Source organism: Hippichthys cyanospilos, chromosome 17 (assembly GCF_059441005.1).
Source record: "Hippichthys cyanospilos isolate Australia breed blue-spotted pipefish chromosome 17, RoL_Hcya_1.0, whole genome shotgun sequence".
Classification (NCBI taxonomy): Eukaryota; Metazoa; Chordata; class Actinopteri; order Syngnathiformes; family Syngnathidae; genus Hippichthys; species Hippichthys cyanospilos.
In genome coordinates this window covers 10,290,710-10,316,757 of record NC_142385.1, presented here as the reverse complement: position 1 = coordinate 10,316,757, position 26,048 = coordinate 10,290,710, and the positions used below count along the sequence as shown (strand labels likewise).

General features: G+C 41.2%; 1 protein-coding gene across 4 annotated transcripts; it reads left to right on the top strand.

The window, feature by feature from the left end:
- Positions 1 to 3,507: 3,507 nt before the first annotated feature.
- On the top strand, positions 3,508 to 22,006 carry qki2 (QKI, KH domain containing, RNA binding 2). Of its 4 annotated transcripts, XM_088439226.1 has the most exons (9): positions 3,508 to 4,064; positions 5,520 to 5,668; positions 7,720 to 7,836; positions 12,638 to 12,781; positions 14,728 to 14,815; positions 15,000 to 15,284; positions 16,054 to 16,077; positions 17,236 to 17,313; positions 19,807 to 22,006. In XM_088439226.1, the coding sequence occupies exons 1-9, from the start codon at positions 3,923 to 3,925 to the stop codon at positions 19,827 to 19,829; spliced, it is 1,050 nt and encodes a 349-aa protein (XP_088295352.1). In that variant the 5' UTR covers positions 3,508 to 3,922; the 3' UTR covers positions 19,830 to 22,006. The 4 variants fall into 4 exon arrangements, with proteins under 4 accessions (XP_088295352.1, XP_088295353.1, XP_088295355.1 ...); XM_088439227.1 differs by lacking the exon at positions 16,054 to 16,077 and having other exon boundaries at positions 3,509 to 4,064; XM_088439229.1 differs by lacking the exons at positions 16,054 to 16,077; positions 19,807 to 22,006 and having other exon boundaries at positions 3,510 to 4,064; positions 17,236 to 18,449.
- Positions 22,007 to 26,048: the final 4,042 nt, after the last annotated feature.

The following is a 26,048-nucleotide window of genomic DNA, read 5'->3' as shown; positions in this document are numbered from 1 at the left end:
CTCCAAAGAACATAAAAGCAGGACTGAGTAGATAAGGAGCCTAATCGGATTTGAGATTAGCCTGAGTCCCCCTCAGCCAGGTGAGCGGCTGATGTCCTACCGCGAGCACTTATACGTCACGTACATGCGAGAGTCAGGGAGCGGAACGCGCACAGGAAGGCAAAAAAAACATGAAACGGAGTTGAATTCATGCCATCAATAATGCCAAATTTGTCTATCTGTCTTTATAGGCCAAATATCAGATTTGTGTACATGAAATAATACATTATATTCAATTTCAATTAAATGTTTCATGTCAAATTCAGAATAACCAACTGTCTGGTAAGGATAAGTGGTCATAGAAAATGGAAGGATGGATAGTACAGTACAGTATTTTTTTATTTTGAGAGTAAACTGCTACATCACCTTGTTGCTATGTCGCCCCCTGCAGGTGATCGTAGGTCATGCACAGGGACATTTATCCATACACTGTGAAAAAAGAAACGTCTTTTTTTTTTCCAGAAAACATCTGTAACAATTTGGCACACACCGATTTTACAACACTCACTTTTTTTTTGTATTTTCCTCATCTGTGTGTCTTCCAGTTTGACCACAGACAGTTACAGCCATCAACCACAAGAAGGCGTCGTTTTACAAGCATCCACTGACAAACACATATGTGGAAAACACCTGTATTTCAGACACGAAATGCATGTTGGCATTCCTATGACTTTTAACATTCAAACAATCAATAATATTTTGTCAATTTGTCTGAAATAGTATCACTTTCTTATATTTTTAATAGCCATCTCTCATTGTCTTGAATGTTTGTTATTCGGACATAAAACTCATGAAGTTAGTAAAACTTTACCTCCATGAACTATGAAGTGAAGAAAATGTATTTCCGAGATTTTTTTTAGCCTTCTTGAGGTGAAACAACAAGTGTTCATAACTTCATAAAATATAGATGTATTTTCAAGATTTTTTTAAGCTTTCATGCTCTAAATCTCATTCTGTTATGATACCCTTGTTTTTTTTACAAAAAATTTGGGGACATATTTCACCAACATGAGGTGAAAAGTGATGAAATTAGGTTTTTTTTTCGTCCACATTATCCCATCTAATAATGTTAAATATTTTTATCAAATAATTAATTCAATAACAATGCACTCAATGCTTTTAGACATTTTACAGATGAAGTAAAGTTTTCAGCAACACATTTTTTGCCATTTTTATCTGAAATATTTCGATTAGTCGGATGTCAAAGTCCTTTTTATGGCATGTTAAACATAGTCATACATTATTTAGGCACGTTTTTATCTCAAATATTTTAGGTATTTTAGGATAAGCTCTCTGCAAACCGAGTGTGGATAAGCAGTTTAGAAGATAGATGAATGAATGTTTATGGACAAATTTCACCAACATGGAGTGATATGTGCTTTGGAAAAATGAATAATTTCCAAGCTTATCTTGTTTTATTACTGGTAACTTGAAATACTTGTTACTTAGAAAAAAAAACTGAATTTGATTAGTTTTCGATATGAAGTTTTGGCTATTTTTATATGGAATATTTGGGTTACCCAGACATAAAAGTTGTCACAATTGGAGATACTGAATGGTGAACGATACAGACGAACAATTAATCTTTTAGTACTTTATCATAAAATGTCATTGGTTAGTCGTATATATTCAAGATGGGAGCACATTATGATTGAAAAAACGCCTTTCAGAACTGATGAGGAGTTATACATTATTCAGCGCGTGCAACATGTGACGTATGTTTTAAGGCATGCTTGTGTCTTGGCAGCTCCAGCGTGACTGACATGTGCTTTGATTTGAAGTATGGTGAGTGGAAGTGTGGGAGTGGGGGCAGCAGGGGGTCTCTAGATGCTTGACCTTCGCCCAAATGGTCAGGGGCACCGCGGCTCTCACAACAACCGTAGCGTCTCACTTTACGCCTCGCCCCGGCTGAATAAATATGGCTGATGGAAAGCAAAGCAGTAGAGAGAGAGGGTGAGCGAGAGGCCCGTGACTGGTAGATGTGTGGCGAGCTGCTCAGAGGGGCATTGTTGGGGAGCCATGAGAGGACAATGCACAGCCCCCGCCCTGAATACTCGCCATACCAGCTGACCAGCCATTACCATGCTGCCCCGTCACAATTCACACACACACACACACAGAAATATAGACAAGGCCGTATCCCACCCTCCTACAGCCACACACACACATTATTATCTCACCTACATGTGTGTGTGATTTACAGCAGGTTATGTTTAGACTCTCGCACCTATCTGTTCCTTCAGCGCTGACATTTCAGGCAGCCACCCAGTAAGAACAAGCGCACACTTCGCGCCGCCTTGTTAGTTCAGCAAAGCGTCCACCTGGTTGCGCAGCCACAGGATGCCGGGGTGTGCCGCCTTACTAGCCTCACTTCACAAGAAAGAAAACACTTCTGACTTTCAAACTCACAAGTGTGACAAACTGACAGAATAGCAACAACAATAAATCAATTAAAATATTCTTACTAATTTTTTTTGTCCTGAAAATGTATTGTCATAAATGTTTACATACAGCTTATGTACACGTACTAAGAAGTACATGTACAGTATGTTCTTAGCATAGCAGTCGGCTATTTGCGACTAGTATTAACATCATGTGAGTTGCCCTTTAGCTTCCTCGTCTACTCATTTGTCACAACAAGATATATCGTAATCCATCCATCCATTTTCTATAGCTACTTATCTTGGTTGTGGTCGCTGGTGTGCTGGTGCCTATCCTAGCCGTCGACGGGCAGTAAGCACACCAAAAAGGAATTGAATACTTCTATAACCATTTTTTTTTAACAATTTAGAAAAATCACAACTTCTAAGAGCACGTCAGTACGGCCTAGCCACAACTAGAAATCATTTTTGAGGGTTTATTCAATGGGAAACTGCTTTTCACGTCAATATAAGCATACAATTCGGCCCCCCAACAAACAGACAACTCAAAAGAGGCTAATATGAGTGACTTAATATTATTTGATAAGATTTTCACATTGTACCGGTATTTCCTACCAAGCGACTGGATTCTTTGATGCTTTTGTATTAGATATGCGCCACCTTGTGGTGGAATGAGGTGTTCCCACTTCATGGCATTTATCTAATTGTTAGATATCTATTTAAAAAGCCTTATTCGAGCGAATTGTTGAAAATATTAAACATATACTGAACTACACACTTATTTTAAATCCAGTTGTATACTTTGCAATGTGTGCTATTCGAGGTGACAAACTTGCTAGCCTTCGAGCTAAACTAAACGGCCACACGCATGCGCGCGCCACAGGTGAAAGTGAACAGTTGAGGTGAAGCAACAGATGCGCATACCTTCACGTTGCCTTGTACGTACGTATTGTGCGTGCGCGTGCGCGACGCCACACTGGAGTGCAGGAGGCGTTTGTAGAATGCGCTTCTCAATGAGGACGAGCACGAGCCTCCACCCCTCAGGCGCTGGCGGTGACGCGCGGCGCGCTCCCCAGAGCCCCACTCGTGCTCACCCGCACTACTGTAATCATATGATAGCGAGCCCGGCTCCGCGACACCGCAGCCGCCACCAACTTGATCGCGGTCCACTTCGAACAACTCTCAAGGGAACTTTTTTTTTTCTCCCCCTCCCTCCTCATTCCCTCCTTTAAAAACAACTTTAGAGTTGCCGGGGGTGGTCGAGGAGGGGCTCGCATCATCCGGAGACGAGTTGGGCTCGGAACCGAGCAGGGGGGGAGGCGGCTGTGATTTGAAAAGTGGCCGCTTTTAGAGACACTCTCGTCGGCCGCAAGACGGCGGTGTCCTCCGTTTGAGGACTTTTTTTGTTTTTGTTTTTTTTAACACCCCTCACCCATCCACCGCACAGTATTTTTTTTTAATATTAAATCCAACTAGAGTGATTTTGCGTCGACGTTTCAGCCATGGTTGGGGAGACAGAGGTGAAGGAGAGACCCAAGTCCAACCCGGACTACTTAATGCAACTGATGAACGACCGGAAGGTGATGAGTTCATTGCCCAACTTCAGCGGCATCTTCACACATCTGGAGCGGCTGCTGGATGAAGGTAAGGTGGTGGTGATTGTTGGGTGGGGCAAAAGTGACATTTTTTAAGTTTATACCTAATACTATAAGCGTTTCTCGGTGCTTTATCAGTTACACACACATGCAATTTGTGCGAGTGAGCGTGTGAGTGAGTTGGTGGTGGGAACAAACAGACAGTTGTTAGTCTTTGCCAGTGACCTAATGTGCAGGCTTATGGTGGGAGTGATGCAGCCCATCCCTGCACTGGAACGACACAACATGTCACTGGGAAACTTGTTCCATTCTGTTTCACTTAAGCGCCAATACTTAAATAATTACATCATTCTAATAGTGACCTCTCAGTGGTTTTTAACTTTTTTTTCAGTAACAAACGCCCTGTGTTTTGTTTCCCAACAAAGAACCCCCTAACAAACGCAAAAAAAAAAAAAAAAGACTTAAAACTAGAGTGCTACGCCATTTGTGTCTGTTTTTTTACGACTGGAACGGCATTTGTGGTGGTACTTTGATGATTTTTCAGTGATTTTGCAATGTGCTTCCATGTCATACTTAACAGAGTAAAGGCCTGCTCTAATTAATTTGATCTTAATTTGAAAGCAAAAATCGCTTGAAAAAGCATTCCATTTGGTTTTCTGGTATGGACAGAAACCCTGTTAAAATTTCACATACCCTCTGAAGTGCCTTCATGTAATCCCAGGGGACTAATTTTCCAGTCTTTTTCAATACATTTTAAAACTTGCTAATCTTGATTTAAGTTTATTTTAAAGTCATTATTTTAAAGACACGCATAGGCGGAAGGCCGAGCGTCTGCGTCTCTCTTACTACATGTCAGCCGCGTTTAGAATCAAAGTGGCCCGCGTTTAGCGTGTTCTGGCCGGGCCCGAGTTATGTGGACAGGCGCCTAGACCGGACGGCCACACGCCCTTTAATCCATTTCAGAGTTATGTGGACACATGCTGTACATCTACGAATGTAATTGACATCCCGACAATTCATTCGTCCCGAGAAAAAAATGCAAGATGACTCGAGGATGACACCAGCCTCTTTCACTTCTCATTTTCCCGCAGCCAAGTGTGGCCATGACCCAAAAGTGGAGGGTCACAATAGGTCGTTAAAGGATTGTCTGCCTGCTGAGGTCAGACGATATTTGCGCCTCAAGGCAACCGTTGGGTCCTGTTTGTGTGCGTGCGTGCGCGCGCGCTGTCGGCATGTAAGCACTTATTATTGCACCGGGGTGTCATTACAGAGGCATTGTGGGCCGTCGGGTCCAGCCTAAACAAACATTACAAGCATGACGGTGTTTTAATGTGGCAGACGTTGCACAGGTTTCAAAATGAGTAATCCTTTCTGTCGCGTTTCATTATTGGGTCACAGTGACCTCTAGAGCATATTGACTAGGTTAAAAGGGAACAGCATGTGTCAACATAGCAGTAGAAATGGTCAGTTGTGTCTCATGGGTCTCTTCTTTCTTATTCGGCAGAGATCGGGCGGGTACGCAAGGACATGTACAACGATACAGTGAACGGAGGCATGTTCAACGGGCGCGACATGGAGGAGCTCCCCGAAGCCGTCGGACCGGTGGCCCAGCTGCAGGAAAAGCTCTACGTGCCGGTCAAAGAGTACCCCGACGTGAGTTGGGGCCAGCGTGTGACCTTCGAACCGCTCTGCCAACTGTTTGCTTTTGGCCCTCATACCCTTTTATCTCGTCGGCAGCGAGAGGGAGGGCGAAAAGTCAGTTGGGCTTCACTATAGACCCGTCCATTTGATTAAAAATCCCGTCTAAATGCCAGTAAGGACATTTTAGCCAATCAGAAGCCAGAGGACTTTTTCTAGACAAAAAACAAACAAACAAAGGCGGTAAACAAACTACACGTCAAAACAACAATACTAAAAGGTTATCAGACGTTGAGTAACTTTTTCAATTCAAAGTTTGACTAGGATATAAAACGAGAAAACTGGAAACGGGGCCTACAAATAGAAATGGCAGACCGTAGCATTGTCTGAGTGATGGACATCCGTGCAGGATTTCGTGGAAACCATACACACACGTTCGATACTCCGAAAATAAATTTGCCTTAAGATACAATTTGAGTGTATGGCAAAGCCCTCAAATTAGTCACACCTCACACCAATAGGAAATGAGTTTGTAAAAGAAGAAAATTGACATGCCAGAAAGATGAAGCAATTCCTTAAGTCATCATGTAGATTGGAAATGTGGGAGTAAACTGATGTAATCTAGAAAAAAAAAGACCATTTAATTCCCAGAATAATGACAAACGTGATTTCTAAAGACCTTTCATTTCTACATTCATCTCGCCAAGATGAAATGAAGTGTGAAGTCACAGGAAATATACACACACACACACATCCTTCTCATCAAGAACTTAAAATAGTAAGTATTAAGATCATTTTAGATTTCTAAATAATTAATCGATCATCCAAATGATTTATTGATTAATTCTTGACTGGTTTCTTGTTGATTTATTAATAAATTAATCATTGGACCGCCAAAATGAATGATTTCAAAATGAAAGAGCTCTGCTTGAATATCAAAGAAATAACAATAAAAACATTTCAAAAGGGTATGTTAAATAAAGATGACAATTCCGGTGCTGAAATAATACAATGTAATTTATATTTTTTTTACGCCATTAAAAAATGAAACTACGATATCATAGAAAGGTGAACACTCACTAGCCAGGATCATAAGCAATGAAGATTTTTTTTACAAGCTGTCATTGATGTTGCGAGTGAGGGCGTAAAGTGCATGCTGAAGCCCGAAAAAAGGCACTTTATTTGCCCAAATAATGACGAATAAATGATTTATAAAATTGTCAAGCCAATTGGAAATAAAACTAAGGTCATACCAAAAAAAAAAACCCAACCAACTTTGAATGAAGTTCATCCCAAAACCTTATCGGGATAAAATGTATCCACATTCCCAATTTTGTTTACCAATTGCTAATTAATCATGCAGTTTCAATCAGCATGATGCCATAGCTCATCCATATTTATAGGTGCTTAAATACGTGGATTAAGTCTTTCCCCTGCCCTAAATATAAGTCCCTACGAAGCGCGCGTGCATCCGGCACATCCTCCGGAATGCAGCCAAGTACAGTTAAGTACTTCAATATGAGTTGTGTTGATCCAGATTGAAGAGCTCAAATGATTTTTTTTAAAGCAATTTTTATTGTTGTTTGCGTTTTGTTTTTTTCCCCGCCCTCCCCTCCACTGGCTCGCATCAGCTCGCCAATCAGCCAGTACAATGACAGGCTGTCCTCACTCACATGACGGCGGGGCAAACGCTTGAGATCAAGGTTAAATTTAGAGGAGCTGTTGGACTCTATCAGCGCGCGCGCGCCCATGTGAGTCGGAGGTCAGCGCGCCATCGACGTGCGGCCACTGAGAGAGTATTGTGTGTGTGTTTGTAAGAGACGAGGTTACACACAAACACTCGCGCACACGGGGCAGCTGTCTTGTTAATCACTCAGTCTAGGTGACAGATAAGGTTAAGCGAGTGCCGCCGTCCTCTCATGCCGCCAAACGCCCCCTATAATGATCTATTTTAGGCCGGCTTGGTAACGCAAACACATCACACAAGCGCCCCGCCGACCCCAAATGGAACCGTGTCATATTTGACCCCCCCGGTGTGTGACATTATTTATATTCTTTTTCTTCAGTTCAACTTTGTCGGAAGGATCCTCGGCCCGCGCGGATTGACGGCCAAACAGCTGGAGGCCGAGACCGGCTGCAAGATCATGGTGCGCGGGAAGGGCTCAATGCGGGACAAGAAGAAGGTACGCGCCGGTCCGGTCTTTAACGGGCTTCAGGGCCGTTAGCAGATCTAGTTTTATTGCTTTTGCTAAAAGGGCTGGCCTATTAAAGGAGTGGTAATCGACAGCTGCGGTTCCAGGGCTCCCTCTTGAGTTATGAAGTGTTCAGTTCGGTTAGCGCACAGAAAAAGGCCAGTGGACGCGCTAAGTGCTAAAACAGGAAACCTCGGTTTAAGAGCTGGACAATATGGCAAAAAAATCCATTCATCCATCCATCCGTTTTTCATTTGCCGCTCATCCTCAAATTCCTCGTGTCACCAGTCAGTCTGGAGGGTTTACGATTTCAATCTTCATTTTAATTGAAATAATAAGCCCAGCAAATATTTATTTGAAGGTTTGATTTACTTAAAAATAACTATTTAGATGTTAATATATTTTGAATTTTAATCAGTTTTCACATAAACATGACATTCACAGCTTGTGAATAACTTGCTTAAATGTCACAATTAACATTTTTTTTTTTTTTACCTATCTTTCATGAGTATAGGCATTCAATGGTAGATATTTATTTTCAAATGCTAGAGTAAAGGAGGGTCAGAAAATGAATGGCATTGAAATGAAGTTGTAAACAAGTCTTACAAACCACACGTACATCATTCTTTCACTTTTGTAAAACATCAATTTCACAATTCAGCTCATTTTTAAATGTTTGAGTTTTAAAATGATGAATAAATCAAATTACTGTGATCACTTTTTTTTTGCCCAGCCCTAGTCAGTTATTTTTATTCTCTGTCATTGGGCATGGTACACTGTAGTATCAGCAGAGTGAAAAAAAAAACACAAGTAATTGATACCCCCCTCCATGAGATAGAATTGTCTGTAAATAAGTAATTATTTGATTCAGAAAAAAAACGTTTGCTTTCTTATCACGATTTGGTAACAAACATTCAACCTAACTTCCACTAACAACCCAGGCTAAACTTCGCTCCTCCCATTTTATACAAAGCTTGTCCGTCAGTCAAGATGTATCAATTCAAAATACTTCCTTGGCATTTTGCTGATTGAACAACATCCTGTGGCACTTAAGAAAGCTCACAAAAATGTGAATTTGGGAGATTTTACATATAGAACATATAGTTATATATGTAGAACATATAGTACATATAGTCTCATACAGAACATGTGTGCATGTATATTTTTTTAAATGGCATCGAAGGAAAGAAGTTTTTTTTAAAGGATTTAGCTGAGATGCATCTTTTACAGAAACTAAAGGAATCCAAAGAATGTGCTAAACACAATTGCAACATTTCTGCTTGTCTTTAATAAATGGCAGGAATATTTGCACACATATTTACATGATTAAATTATCACTAAGGATCACTTTTGCCCCAGTCTGGAATTGCACATTGTCCATTCATGCGCAGGGCTCAACACTGACGTTAGCGCTAACCCAAATGAAGATGGGTCCAGGCTGGTCACCGGTATAATACATTATGTTCTCGAAGCAAGACATACTAACACTACTGAAATGATCATAAACGAGGGTATATGATTTTAGATGTATTACTTTAAATGTTAAAATGACACAGTATATCTGCTTTAAGATCAATAATGGACGAGCAAGGCCTCACTTCCTGTTTTCACAGGAAGTGCTGTACTTTTGAGGCGCTCAAAATAATCGTAATGGCTCGCGCCAGGAAGCGTCCAGACATCACAAGTCGAGATTGCGCAATAAATGAATGTCGGAAACAGGCGAATTGGAAACTGTCTGAAATCATAGTTCCTCTCGCACCGTCTGTCCATCTGTCTTTTCTACAGAATGCAGCGGTGCCTTGGGACTGTCTGATATCATAACTTTTCTCAATAGACAGTCATCGGCCTATCTAACCGTACAAAAACTAATAAAGTGTTGTTCAGGGACCTTCTAATGTCATAGCTTTTCTCACGTCATCTATCTATCTATCTATCTATCTATCTATCTATCTATCTATCTATCTATCTATCTATCTATCTATCTATCTATCTATCTATCTATCTATCTATCTATCTATCTATCTATCCATCCATCCATCCATCCATCCATCCATCCATCCATCCATTCATCCATCCATCCATCCATCCATCCATCCATCGTCACCATGCACAATGTTTTCAATTTGTCTCTCCTTGCCCCGTTGCTTCATCCATCTGTCTTTGCTTCCTCTCGCCTGCTGTCTCCTCCCGTTGGATGGCTCCAGTTTTCCAAACGGCAGGTGGAGACAGTCCAGCATTCCATGTGACGGCCCCCGCCCACCTCTCTCTCCCTCTTTCCCTCTGTCTCGCTCTCTCGAACATTCCCTACCCCGCACACCCTCCGAGAGCGACGCACACACAGAGGAAGGAAAACAGAGACGCAGTGGGAGAGGGGGGAGAGAGAAAGATGTTGACTTTTAGTGCTCTTCAAAACGATACATCTCACTTGACAAAACATTCGCCAAGCAGGCCGTCTCCCACCCCCGTGTGTACGCCCCACACTGCAACGGACGCTTTCGTAACTTCATCTTCCGCCAGCGTGTAGCTGAAGCAAATAATTCACCTCCCATTACTTTTTTTTTAACTTAGGAAATATGAACTAGAGTCAAGACGCTGAAATTGCTCACGAGCCGTTGCCTGCAGGCAGGATCAATGCTGTGGTGCTAATGTTGAGCAGGGCCTTGCTGAAGAAAGGTTTACCTTTTGCAGCGTAACATCGATTTTTTTCTTTTTCTTCACTGGGTCATGGGGGCTTATCTAGAGTGAGATTTGCCATTTTATGATCAAAATACAGTAGACCTCCACCCATTCACAGACTCGCCTGTTCCCATTTTTTCTTCCCGCAGAACCAAACTAACAACTAACACAACATTCAAAACCGGTCCAATATGTCCTAATAACATGTATGTGGAATGATTTCTTCAACATATGCCAGGGATCCAGACTTATAGACATATTTTTACAGCCTATTTATTGTCATAGATAAATCGTCTTATTTTAGAGCCAACTTTATCTCATATGGAAACCATATACCCATATAGACGTTAGGTCAACGCCCAAAGAGATTCCATTGTAATATAATTCATTGCGACAGCATGTTATCACCAAGTCAACAAATTGCATTCAAATTGTATAACAGTATTGCGCATGAAATCGCCAAACAGTTATACCTCACACTACCAAGTCATGCACTTAGCCGAAGACTATTATAAGATTAATATCACAAGCTAATGCTGGTTGCACTCTTAGCTAACTTCATCGCAGCTAAGCTTGTCGTTGTGTTTTGACATAGTGCTTGAGGCTGTCATGTCTACGTCATTCTTTTCGTTCTTGAACTTTGTGCAACCTAGCTGGATTGTCATTGGCTGAGAAACTCTGAATGGGGCTGGTTATTATGATAATTGCTGTTTGGTAACAGTGGAGCAGAAGTGCAGAACTGTTTAACACAGATAGGCCTACAATTAAAGACTTACTTGGTTTAATTTGATGGGAATGTCAATATTTTATTGTTAATTATATTATACTACAGTAAAAGATACTTCTTACAGATTTGTCGTTTAACTTTTAAAATATATTTAATATTTCAAAAAAAGTGGGAAACTGATTGCCTCAGTTAGCATGGCCATGGCTAACTCTTGCACATATCACCAGGAACCAAAGGCAACATTCAGAAAGAGGGAAAAAAAAAAATACAGGAACGATGACTAATATAATGGTGATGACATAATATTTAGTGAAACGATGTGAGCACATCCAGTCACGTAGGGGTCAACTCTCCTGTGACAGAATGTAGTACAGAGTTGCTGCATTCTTGCTAACAGTGTACAATAATGACGAAATGATGGTGAATTGTCAGAAAAATGCGAGAAGGGTTGGTGATTTTGGGAGATTGAGATAGTTATTTCTTGAATCTATATCACTATATTATTATTATATTACTATATCTATATTATCTATAATATTTGTATAATTTGACAAATTATCATAAATTTCAGACATAAGGAACAGCAAAATATTAATTGCAGCAACAGAAATTGAACAGAAAACTAATTTTTAACATGTATAGGCTGCAGCAGGCTATAAAAGCATGTTGCAACATTAGATAGATAAGCAAGATGATACATGGAATTTTTGATCATTTATGTTTTAATTTATAACTTATTTTTTATCTTACTGCCTTGTTATGGCAATATCATACCTTTACCACTGACTAAACATGCCTGCATGTTTAGAAATAAGAGCAGCACCAACATATTTTCAACATAACACCAACACACTCTGAATATTAGAATGCTGCACTGACATAACAGTAATGTGCCTAATAATGTTTAGTAGTGGAGAGTGCCCCCTGGTGGCGAGTAGCATACTGTAGATACTGTACATACAATTGATACTTTTGATACCTTTGTTTATTAGGAGACTGCCCCCTAGTGACTAGGGAAAAAAAAACTGTACCCTGGACGGGACTATAAGTCACAGGGTTCAAATCCTGAGAAAAAGGTAGCGATATAGCCATAGGTTATAGTCCTGAAATTTACAATAACAGGAAGCTAGTCATGTTTGTTTGAAAATGATATTTTGGGTGAATTCCAGGACTTGTGCTAAAATAACCGAATCCAAGGGATTTCTAGGCTAATTTTCTTTGACTTTAAAATGGGTCGCATTGACCCGCAACATAACCAGGAGGATTAAAAAAAAAAAAAAAAAACACCCACAGCACCACATTACATGTGGCTCGTTTGTAGCGCGTGAATGGGAAAGGGCCCATGCCGCGCATACAAACCGAGTGTGCTTGTTGTTGTACTCCCGCCAGGAGGAGATGAACCGAGGCAAGCCCAACTGGGAGCACCTGAGCGAGGACCTTCACGTCCTGATCACGGTGGAGGACACGCACAACCGAGCCAAGATCAAGCTACAGCGGGCCATCAACGAAGTCAAGAAACTCCTCATCCCCGCTGTAAGTATCTCAAAAGAAATCGGGATGAGAGTTTAGCGTTTTGGTATGCACAGAAGGGGGGTGTGGGGGGGTCCAGAAGTGTGTGTGTGAGTATGTGTAAGGGGTTAGGGTAATTAGGGAACACGCACAAAAAGAGGTTGCCACGGCAACGCCGGGTTGTTTGAAAGGCTGCGCGAATGAATGGCGAGTCTGTTCACTCGTCCTCCCCACTCCATCACTCCTTTCACTCGTTCACAACTCACTTCATTCCCAACGACCGGCTACAATATTCCTTTTTTTTTCACCCCCTACTTTTATTTCATTGTCGTTGTTGTCCGCGCACAAGGGCGCGTTTTGATCGGACTCCTCGGCATCGTTGGCATTCTTCGGCGCCACCTACGTATGTCCCGCCCTCACTTCGGTGCTCGTATGTGGAAAATAGCACACGCACATTAATAAGCGCATATGTAAAATCACAAGGCTGCTTCCTCTTGCGACAACTGGGTCAGAATGAAAAGACCAGCAGGGGGGATTTCTATTGCAGTCTAGTCGAAAAGGTTAAGGCTGTCATACGTGGTGGACCGTCGGAAGCACGGGCACCTGTTCATAGTATATTGGTGCACATGTGCAGAGGGCTCTCGACTAACGATACGTGTTGGCTTAAGCCGCACAACTTTTCCTTGAAGCAGTAAATCAGCCGAGCTTCTCAGCGGCCAGTAACTGGAGCTAAGGTGCAACTGGATTGTTGGATAGCAAATAGCACAGACTAGATGGTTATGGTATACTCTGGGAGGTGGCAGACGACATTGGGCCAGATGACATCGAAGTGTTTGTCTTACGGCTTGTTTTGTCCTTTTCATCCATTTTCTAGAACGCTTGTCTTCATTGGGGTAGCGGGTGATCCGGAGCCTATTGGTACTTAGTGACTGCAGCCATTTTCTATTGTGAGGGAAGCTGAAAAACACGAACATTCCATAGAGATTCCATCCCCTAACTTGTGAAACACTTTTCTGCCTGTCTGTTTATCATAAATTAAAAGCTAGCAGTTTTCAAACTTGGCTACGTCAAGGCACCTCATACCCCCTATATGTGGGATTTTAACAGGTTTTCTGCAGGTATCAGCAAATAAAATGCCAGGATAGGAACATTACATTTTTATTTTCAAATTAAGGGCGAATTAATTGGAACATGACACAACATTGCTAAATTATGATTTAGGGACTAGAAATGTTGTATGGCTTATTTTGTTAAGTTTTATACGGACACACAATGTCGTTAAGGCCACAACACTCTGGCAGACAAGCCAGAAACAAAACAGATCTTGTTACACATTCTATCTCCTGGAGTTGCTGAATAAAATATGCCAAGAGCTATCACTACAATTGTAGTTGCAATGTTTAATAAATCACACACAGATGGCACAGCACTCTGTTTTATTTTTTTGGGTCCATCTAACAATGCTTTAAGCTGGTTAGGGGGAACTTAGCTAAAACTAAATATTTGAAAGGAGGTGACAAAAAAACTGAGGTTAAGAACCACCGCTTCAGTCACCCGCTTCACTATTAATGCACCTTTGGTTTTGTTGTTCTACCAGCTTTTCCCAAAAGAGACTTTATTTGTGTCCAATTGGCTAAAATGGCCTTTTAGCATACGATTAATGGGCATGGCAAAATATGAAAGTGAGAAGCAGCAGTGTGGTGGAAAACACAGGCAAAGGTCTTACGTATCATAAGGAAGTTGAAAATAAGACTTGGTGTTATATTCTATGTGGCTTCTTCAATATCAATCTGATCTGCGTGGCAATAAGATCCACAATTAAAAGGTAACGCACCCAGGAACAACATGATTGTATTCATTTTATATTTAGCACCTTTTTGTTGGACTCTCATGATATCGGCGGCGTGGTTTGGCGATCGCCGTACAAGATTCATTGCTGGTCGATGTTGATTGCGTGTGTCTATGTGTAGGCCGAAGGCGAGGACAACTTGAAGAAAATGCAGCTGATGGAGTTGGCCATCCTCAATGGAACCTACAGAGACGCCAATGTCAAGACACGTAAGGATCATAGCACAGGATGGGTGGGGGGGGTTTGCACAGGAGACCACTGTATATACAAACAATGCCTCTGTTCCTTGTAACATAGACTGTCCCTTCTTCGTCCCCTGTCCATTGTGCATCCGCCTATGTGTGGCGTGCGCACACACGGTCATTATGCATCTCGTTTACGTGTGTCCCACAGCCACCGCCGGCTTCCCGCTCGGCACCCCGCAGGCCCCTCGCATCATCACCGGCCCCACGCCCGTCCTGCCGCCCACCCTGCGCAACCCCGCCCCCGTGACCACGCCGACCATCATGCCTCTGATCCGCCAGATCCAGAGCTCGGCCCTCGTGCCGGGCGCCAACCCGCACCCGGCGCTTGTGCAGCAAGGACCCGAGTCCGGGATCATCTACACGCCCTACGAGTACCCTTACACACTGACGCCCTCCATATTGGAATACCCCATCGACTCGACCGGCGTATTAGGTAAATAATCGCTACGGGTTACCAACTTCCTATATGGGCAATGGATGTATTATGAGACCTGGATATATGGCTCCAAAGCATCGACCCTAAAACTGAAATGCAGTCGCTCTTTGCGCTTGTACGCTTTATGCTGTAATTTTAGCTCCACAGATGCCACATGTGCCATACGGTCTGCTGCGTACACATACAGTGGTAGAAGATACCTTCGGAAAGGGAGTTACAGCTACAATTTGACGTGCGCAATGTTTTTGTTCACGTGAATTTCTGGCTTTACTGATGCCACGACGTCTGTTTGAGGTAGCGCATGTCACCGTTGGGCCATGTGTGCCATTGAGGGTTTGTGTCGCAGTCAAGTCGTTTGTTCAGATGCGGCGGCATCAGCTATCACTATAAATGGAATTAGTATCGGCATTTGAGGTTCAGAATTTATTCATTTATGTGACGGCCTGCTCTCTTTAAACCCTGAAGTGGATTTGAGGTTAACAGATGACTTTTTCAGGCGCTGTGGTGAAAATATATAACAATAAAGCGGTACTGTCTAATAACAGCCACTATTTGAGCTGTGGTATTTATTCACGATCAGAAGGGTTTTTTTTTATATGCTACCATAAATTTCAGCTTTCCCGAAGTCACGTTTGCTCTGCTCAGCTTTTAACACGGCACAATTTGATCAATGACGGTGGGTGATGGCAGCCATCAATGTCCGGTTCTCATAATACATCCATCCACACGTAACCCCGCATGCAGAAGCTCATCGTCGGGCTAATAGTCCCTTCGTCCTGTGTTTTCGCAGGTATGGCTTTCCCAACCAAAGGCTAAGCGATTAGCTATCCATCTTAGCGCACACGGACTGGCTTGCAGAGACCCCTCCCACCCCGATCCCCAAAACCCTCCCCTTCCAGAACCAACACCCCAACCCCACCGCCCCTCCCTCTAAATATTTCCAGTATGCTACCGAGCAAAAGCTCACAGCTCGCTCACACTGTAGGAAGGCAGATTCTTCGCGCTGTTGCCGCGTGTCCATGGCTTCTTCTTGCTTGTGATGTTCTACTTAGCTGACTAGCGTGTTGGTGTGACGCCTTCAGTTCTAACCTTTTCTTAAAAAAAAAGTTCCGCTCGTAATTTTAACACTTTTTTTTCCATCGGAGATGTTCTAGCGCGCTGTTTGTGATTTAATGTTTTTTTTTTTAAAAGCAATTTTATTGATTCCAGTGCCTCATCAGCGTGATTTTGAAGCTACTAGAGAAGCTTATTTTCTTAAATAGGAGTAGTGGTTTGGATTAATCTTTAGAGAACAGAAGACCACAATACGACAAGATTCTGTCCTCTTTGAATGACTTAACCCTCCTGTTATGTACTGTATGAATACTTAACACATATGTTTGAGATTAAATAAGGTATATAATTGCAAGTAAAGGAATTAGCCATTCCTCCCATCTCACTTTTAGCCCCTTACGTCACCGTTGGGTCGATATATATAACATCTATGGGAAGGGGGGTGTTAGTATTTTATTAATAAGTAATTGATGACAATAAGTGCAGCAGAAGATTAGATTTAAACGTTGAAAAATAAATTGCAAGCTGTAGTCCATTTATTTTTAAATGAATAAGCACTGAAGAAAATGTTTAATCTCATTATTTATTTTGCTTAAAGCTCTGTATAATAAAAGTTGTATTCTTTTAAAAAATTGGTATAACATGAGCTAAACTATCGAGCAAAAAAGAAAACCTAGTCATCAAAGTTTGGTCGGAAAGATTAAATCAATTCGACGCTAAGCATAACAGGAGGGTTAAATTTTCACCTCCTCGACCCCCACCTCCCCCCCAACCCTTTAAGCGTCAGTTTTGTTGTCAAATCTCCCGGAAGTGGCCGCCGACGTTGTGTGATGTGTCTTTTCTGATGAGTAACCTTCTGTGTTCTGTTTTGGCCCAACTTGGTCGCGCTTGTTAGCAGGTGCCATGACCGCTAAGGTACGCCGCCAAGACAAGAGAATCCATCCTTACCAAAGGGTAGTGACCACAGACAGAGGTTAGTTAGCTCACCAGCCACTTTATGTGTACTTGTGTGCGTGTGTGTATGCATGCAGACCAAGGGACCAGTTTATGTGCGTGTGTCTTAGCATGGCATGCCTTGGGCGGCGTCAAATGTGAAAAAAAAAAAAAACAGTCTTGTTGCAGTAAGAGTGATGACGTTTCGGGAGGAGTCGTGTCAGGAAGGAGGGGATGGGGGGGATGCGCTTATCTCTTGTTCGATAAACCCGGGCGGCCACTCTCAATTAGAGTGAATCACTCCATGTGACTCCCTTCCTTGTGACTTCTAGACTCGGGAGCCCTCATTCTTTTTTTTTTTTCTTTTTTTTTTTATACATTTCTGCTACTTCATCTTATCCAGCACGTCCTGTGGGAATATTTTATTTATACCCGACTTCATTCCACTAGTTCCTATATTTTGTTGTGAATGATCAAAAGTGTTGTGCCCGATGACTACACGCCACTTAATTCCATTTTACTACTAAAACACAGCGTGTGACGACTACTGAAGTCTGTGTTCCAAGCTCTTTTTTTTTTTGTATGAAAGTACTGTTGTTTGTGGTCTTATCAGTCGCCCACTGGACTTTATCATTGGGACTGTTTACATCTTTCATATTATATTTCATAGCCAGAGTGGTGCTGTTGCCATGTATTTAGCTGCAAAAAAAAAAAAAAAAAAAGAAAAATACATTTGTATATAGGGATTTTAAAGTGCTTATATGAAGCTAATGGAACAAAATCGCTTGAAAATATTTGTAGGTTGTTTTTTGTTTTGTTTTTTAGTTTGTACATTTTTATTTTTACGGTATGCTTTTTATAGATGAAGTGTCTCCATGTAAAACTTTTATTCAGAGTGTGTAGCTCCTACTGTTCCCTGGAAGGCGGCGTTATTGCTCTTGTGTGTGTGTGTATTTGTTTTGTTTGATTTTGTTGTTTTTAAAGATGAGGTGACCTTCTCAATGCACAGGCCTCATGACTGTTTTATGCAATATAGACATGGACTAGCTAGCTGCAATATGTATGTGTGCGTGAGCAGTGGTGCTCCTGTTGTACAAAACAAGCAAAAAAACAAAAAAAAAACACTAAAAGGCAATAAAGGCGATTATTGAGAACAAAATAAATCTCCAAAGACAACCTAATGACTCTAAATTCTTGTAGTTAAACAGTCTATTTTGAATTTGCTTTCTCTTAAAAAAAACAACAACAACAACAATCAAATCACCATCTTTTAACCTCTCATTGCTGTCTCTTACTATGGTACCTTTCTGCTCACAGTAGCCATTAGCCGCTCTGCTAATACTTCCAAGCCAATGGAGCAAAGCATAATAGATATTAATAATAATCAGTCAGCCTTACTCGCAAATCTAGCTGCTTTCGAGAGGGTCACGCTCTCACCCACATGAAACCATGTCGTCTGTGCTTACCCAAGGTACACCTGGTCTTAAATCTGAAGATATACAACAAGAAAAGATGCAAAATTAGATGAAAAAAAATATGCCCCAAAAATAATTTTCCGAGCATTATGTTTTTTAAAGAAATGTGAATTTTGAAAAAAAAAATCTGGGTTTAAATAGTAATCTTAGAAGATTAAATATTATGTTTGTGTATTTGTTTTAAATAACCTTATCCCTCTATCCCGTAAATACTGTTTTGAAGACAGTAATATTATTTTAAATGAATTATTTTTTATAATGGAATATCTTGAAGGGGAAAGCAAAGGAATAAACTTCTTTGCATTTATATTTTATTGGTCTAAACATTTCTTTTTGATTGATACTGGAATTGTGGCATATGAATTAAGCAGCAAAACCCAGTAAGATTTCATATATGTATTATTTTTAAAAATGTAGCATAATTTAGAAAAACAATTGGATATTTATTTAAAGACATCTATTGTCAGTTTTTTTTATGTAGAAAAAATGTTTTCAGAATTTTTAAAAATATATTTTTCAAGGCTCATTTTGAGAAAACAATTTATTTTTAAGGAAAAAAAATCTGAATGACTTTTTTAAAATATATATATATATATATATATATATATATATATATATATATATATATATATATATATAGTGAAATAGTTTTGATTTTGACAAAAAGATCTATTACTTTCAAGAAAAAGTTTAATTTTTTAAGAAAAAAAAATGTTACATAAGCAGTCATAACTTGTCATCATACAGTATGTGCGTGTGCACTTTGGGTAACCACAGCGTGTCCTCCTCTGCCTCATGGTTTCACCGTCTGGTAGCATGTGTAGCGTCACGGTAGCGGCGGTCACATGACGCTGGGGGCAGCCAAGCATCCGCCCCAAGCAGCGTGTGTAACCGCCGTAGAAAAAAAAATGCCTTGTTGTCATCCCGACGCCACTAGCTGAAACTAATCTCTTTTCTATCTTTTGTTTTTCTTTTTATGTCCCCTTTTGTGTGCCCTCTTTTTTTTTTTTTTTGTTCGATTTCCTTTCCTGGTCTGTCTGTGTCCCGTCTAACTCTAGCTGCCACGGCAACTAACCCATGACACCTTTTCCACCCACTGATGATTCCCCCCCGCCCCACCCGTCTCATTGGCCAAGTGCCCCCACCCCACACCCGGCGCTGCCGCTCTCCTCCCCTTGCCTCCGCGCCCCACCCCCTTCCCACCCCTACCCGGCTCAGCCAACCAGAGGCCGGCGCCGGGAGCGACCCTTCCGTCTAACCAGCAGCGGACGACGGCCGCGGCGGCGATAACCCGGCAGGGACCGCCTCCATCGAACTTTTAGCCCACGTGCCTTCCTCTCACATATCGCCCATCGTCGCCATTGTGGGAGTCCGAACAAGCTCCTGCATAAGCAATATTTACTACTCTTCCTTTAACTCAATTACTGAAGATGCTAATTGTTTTCACCTTGCACTCAAACCGTCCACCGAGAGAGAGAGATGCTGATTTTGTGCATTTTACTTCATTTCAACGAGCAAACAACTGCTAACATGTTAGCGTTTCATCAATTCTTTCTTTTTTTTAACATTTGTGCGGTATTTTGTCCAACTGCTTGATCTTCACATCAAAGGCATTTCAACAGAAGGGAAAGCATTGAGAGAAAACAGTAGGGAGCTGAAATTTCACCCAGGTGGTGACAACCACTTTGTTATCGGTGCTTTTTGTTCTTCTTGCTATGTCAGCATACCGACTGTAAGAATGGTGGCTTTTCCATTCAAAATGGAAAACGACTACAGGGCAGGATAAAAAAAAAAAAAAATCTTTAATGACCATCCATTCTCTTATGTTTTGCATGCCAAATGCTGCCGGGTTAACATCTTGTGAGTCCTCATTTGATGACCATTCCAAGAGAGTTCTTTTAGAATTTTTAAAACAAACTGATGGCATGATAGCATTTTAAAAATCATCCCTACCACAGGCCGAAAATTCAAATCCCCATCAATCCGCCTCAGCGCTTTGCGTACTTTGTTTGCTAGCTCGGTATACGTCAGCAATAACTACCATGAACATGTTAGCGTTTCCTCAATCATCATGATAAATAGAACCCGAGCCCAAGGTGAAATATAATCATTATTAACTAGCCTCAGCCCTTCAGGGTGCTAGTTTGCTGATGTTAGCATAGCAACAGTTAGCATGCTAGCATTTAATCACTATTACAAATAGAACCTGACTGCAATTACCTAAGCAGTTTCTAAGAGGTTTTATTTTCTTATTCCTTCCTTCCATCGCTCAAAAAAAAGTTAACTCAAAGTCTAAAATCTTCCTTTCTTCTTTTAAATGTCACTGACGTTTTAAAGAGTGGCTTATTGAATTTTGTGCTTCCATTAACCTTGTCAAGTGGAGTAAAATGCCAAGGCGGATCCTCTCTCAGCGCAAAAAATTAAAGTGAAATTCAAAAAGGCCAAAGTATTACAGTCAAGTCAAGCATTCTGATGCTTGTTTCACAAGCCTGTGAGTCAACACGAAGGCTTTGAATGCCAAGTGCATGCGTGAAAGGAAGCTTGCACAACAACTCAAGAGAAGTGCCTTTTATAAGATATACAAGTCCCCGTTTTTTTCCCCATTTTTATCACAATTTACCTCCTTTCACTTTAGTGCCCAATCCCTGTTCAAGTGCCACACAGTATTAAGCACTGATCTTTAAGATGTCTTTTTATGTACGTGTGAGGATGAAACACTGTCACGTGATTTTTGTCATAACTTTCTCACACAGTCTATACAAACGAGCACATGCAACACTGCCAACTGAGGCCTTGGCATCAAACATCATGGGATCGCAACATCTGTAACGAGTTTATATGTATTTTTATATGCTATTTTGTACATTAAATGACCTTTTCAGAGTTGATGCCTTACTATATATACTGTATATCTATACAAAAGCGTGCCCTGAAATACTGGAGATGTTTTGTGTGTTAAACTGGAGCCTAAGAGATGAGCACCACTGCTTGCCTCTTGTGCCTTTATTTTTATTTTTGTCATTTGACAATTAACAGTGTAGTTCCATATTAATCTGCCCTTCAGCGGCCACTGTATAGTCTCTACTAAACTTTTATGTGTTTAACCACTTAAATTGTATCTGTCTATATGCTTTTTGAGGGGAGTTCTTTCGAAAAGAAATATACATATGTGTAAAAAGATGGATATGCGAATGATAGACACTTTAACATTGTGAGCAGGAATAACATAATCATTAAACTCTTTGTTGTAAAAACTAACCAACTTTGTTGCTTTTCTCACTCTCTGTAGCACTTAATTATGCAAATGGGCTTCCTTTCTGCATACTAATCACCAAAAACAAGGTCTTTTCACACGCACACACACACAATTTAAAAAAAAAAAAAAACACACCCATTTAGATGAAATGCAGGGAAAAGGCCACCAATGTTCCGTCCCACTTCCCCCTTTTCCCTGTCTTCTCTCCATCCTGTCTCCCTCTTGAAGAGGGCATTACACATATTTGTGCAATAAGAGAGAACAAAACACACCCGGCTCGCCATGGTTTCTGCGAGGCATGCACATGTATAACAAGGAGGTGGGGCGGGAGGGGGTGTCAGGTTTGGAGGTCTAAATGTCGAGGGAATATAAGGGAAATTGATTGCGCAAGCTCGCCCTGAAACATCTGCGCAGGATCACGACGAATAGTGCAACTCCGACAACAACAGGGACTCCGGAAAGGCATTTGAAGGAAATGGGAGCGCCAGGAGAAGCACTGTTGCACGTATACTTTTCTGCCAGTGGGGGGCACCTATGAATCTCTGCAGGATGAGACCTCAGCCCTTCATCACATGCGAGACGTTTAATCGAGCTTGAGAAGCTGACTTTTTATGGCGAGTCGTCCTATTTCGCCCAACTGTTCCACCCACGCAAAACGACAAACGATGATGTGATATCCTTCGTCGCTCACCCTGGGAGTCTGAATTTAAAGCCAAAATTGCCACAAAATGGCCACTTTTCATCCAAAATTTTGGTGTCTTTCGTGAAACTGTTTTGCGGATCTACTCATAATGGATATGTCTACCAAATTTTGTGCTCGTAAGCTTGAAACTGATGTAAGTGCCTTATGGGAGCAATTTTTGGCCAAAAGTCGTAGAAATGGCAAAAACAAATCTAAAATGGCTGCTTTGACCCAAAATGACAGACTTGCTGTGCCTTTTCATGCATGGGTTCCTGAAACCTTTTTTGGGTCTAATTGTGATAAACATGTCTAGCAAACCTAAACTTGATTTGGGGACAAACACTTTGGTGTTTTTAAAGGCCTAAATAGCCAAAATGAGCCTAAAATGGTTGCTTTGTTCCAAAATGGTAGCTGTCCTGCCTGTTTTCAGGCATTGCTTTGTGAAACAGTTGTGGGTCTACTCACGATGGATATGTCTACCAAATATCCTGTTGCTGACAAGAACTGGCTTTGGGGCCTAATTTTCTTCAAATTCCCGAGTTTTGAAATGGCCAAAGTGAGCCTAAAATTACTGCTTTGATACAAAATGGCCTACTTTCCGTCTCTTCTAAGGCATAGCCTTTTGAGCCTATTTTTTGTGTGTCTACTCATGATAACCATGTCTTCCATTTCTTTTCTTTTTTTTTTGTCACACCCTCAGCTCCTAGCAAAACTTTGCAATATTCGATGACTATTTGGAGTATGGGAAAGCCCTCAAAGTAGGCCGAAGGAACTAAGCACTTTCAAGAGGGGCCTTTTTGGCACATGCTGCTTGGGCCCTCGACATAAAAATATAGTCACGTCACGCGCGCTTAAAACAAAGTTTCCCTTTAAATCCCAAAGTTAAACAACAACACAGCGTTTTCCACGGTGAATGCAGCCATGGGTGGCTCATTCGTCCTCTGTTTGCCCTTCCTGCTTTCATTGTGGAGTTTTTGTTGGGTTGGGGGGCTGGAGCGGGAGTGGTGGGGGCTTGATATTGAACTTCAGGCTTGGAGTTGAGCCTGCTTCACCCCCTCCTCTGATCACAGAGAGAGAAAGAACATAATGTGACCGCAGCTGACAGTCCGCTGGACAGGAAGATAGCAGCAGTAAAGAGGGGCTTTTTTTTTCTTTCTTTTTTTTTTTTAAAGGGGTGTGAGTGGCTGGGGAGTGGGTTTCATGCATGTGTTTGGATGGGTGTGTGCGCTCTTGTCTGTTTTTCCTGTTTTCAATCAAGTCTCCTAATCCTCTTGTTAAATTTCTCAAGAAGAGCAATGGCCTCCTCCGGTCAATTTGACCTGAGGATGGATAAATTGTCAAAGTGTCAGGAAGGAACCATAAAATGGTAGCCTGTCTCTTAAATAACATTTGTAAGAATAAAGAAATGAATTAATTACCGTATTTTCCGCAGTATAAGGTGCACCCAAAAGCCTTATTTTTTTTTAAAAGCTGATGGTGCGCCTTATAATCAGGTGCGCCTTATATATGGATCAATTTTGAGATTGGGATTCGTAGATGGGGAATGAACCGATAAAGTAAGCTTTACCTGTTACTTTTGTGTGTTTACAGTTGAACAAGGTTGCTCATATTGACATTGAGTTATTATGCTATTGAGACTAGTGTTATTATTTGAGTTATTATTGTTATTACTTTGAGTATTACTGTATTGTGATTGAAAACGTTTTAAAATATGTCATTAATTGAGGGTGCGCCTTATAATCCGGCGCGCCTTATAGTGCGGAAAATACGATAATTAAAAACTCATGATCGTGTATACTGGTGAGAATGCATTTTCTTGAGTAGCCTCTCTGGACAGTTTCACTGAACAACATGAAATTCAACAGAAATGTTGTTATTTCAAGACAATACAAATGTACTGTAAAAAATATCCAAAGAGGATCAAAAGAAATACAAACAATATTGAAAAATAAACAATATTAAAATGGTGTTACTTTGAATCCATTGTCAGTGTATTCGATTTATTCATTCTAAATGAAATAAGAAAGGTTCCATTGCGTTACAATTACTTCTCAAGAGATACCTAGCAGTAGAAATATTCACGTGTGATATGTGTGCCTTTAAGGGAGGTGGGGGCTAATAGTGACATCAACAGTTGGTTTTGTGTGAGCATCAAGGCCTGAGCTATGGGCTACAGCTGCTCCTTTAAAGTGTTCTCATTTTGAATTTGTGTTTTTGACTGTTTGTTCCATTGACTGTCAAAAAGCTCATGGAGACTCTCCTTTCCCACATGCAAGAGCATTATATAGCCTAAATTGATTGAGGCTCATACAGTAACAAAAAAAAAAAGTAAGTTGAGGAACTCATAAATCAAGGTGCCACTAAACACAGTGAGCTCTTGTCAATACGTGAACTGTAATTTTAATTTTTCAGTGGGCAAAAACTACAAAAGGATACCTTAAATTCCTTAAGCCTTCAATACCAGTTTCACAGATCAACATGAAATTGGATGGACATCTACTTAACAAAAAAAGCTTGAATGACCCATGACCCAATTTGTAAAAGAAGTTGACCATTTTGGTTATTTCTATGACAATTTTATACATTTGCCAAGTTGGAGACAAATTGCACTGAAAACGGCGTTGATTTTTTCTCTCGTCCATACTTTGCATGTCATCAAAAGTGTGGAATGATTTCCCATTCAAAAGGGGTCTCTATTAAGAGCAGTTTTAATTTCTCTTGTATTTCTTCATCTTAAAACGGGTCAATCCGACAAAAGAGGAGGGTTAAATCGCTTGGCTAATGTATTCTGCAGTCAGCTCCAGCCAGCGAGCCAACACACACCAAGGCTCCCATCACAATCAAAGTGTGTGTGCGTGTGTGTGACAGGTTGATTTAGACTGCTATGCATTCTCCACATAATGAACAGCTCTACATTTCCTCCGCTCGGTAAATATTTGATGCGGCGGAATGATTTTAGCGGCAACGACGGAGTTGGTGTGGAAGAAAAAAAAAGTTGTATTTAAAACCTCCAATCCTCGCTCTCACCCTTGTCCTCTTCCCATGTAAATAAGCCCCCCCCCCCCCCCCCTCCAAGAAACTCCACACACCACTCAGTGAGGGCAGTTTAAAGACCCGACACTGTCTCACCGTCTCCTTGGCAACCAGCATACACTGGGGTCCTGTCGCGGCCTCCCCTTGTCTTTTGTGTTTGGGAGCTCAGGACAGAGAAAAGGGAAGAAAGACGGGAGGAAACTGAGAGAGTGTGAGGGGATGAAAACAAAATTAAAAGATGACATCACAGCTATTTCACAAAAATTTGCTGATGATTATAGCCTCCCCTCCTCCTAACGGGTGCAAAAAAGGACGAAAGAGAGATAGAG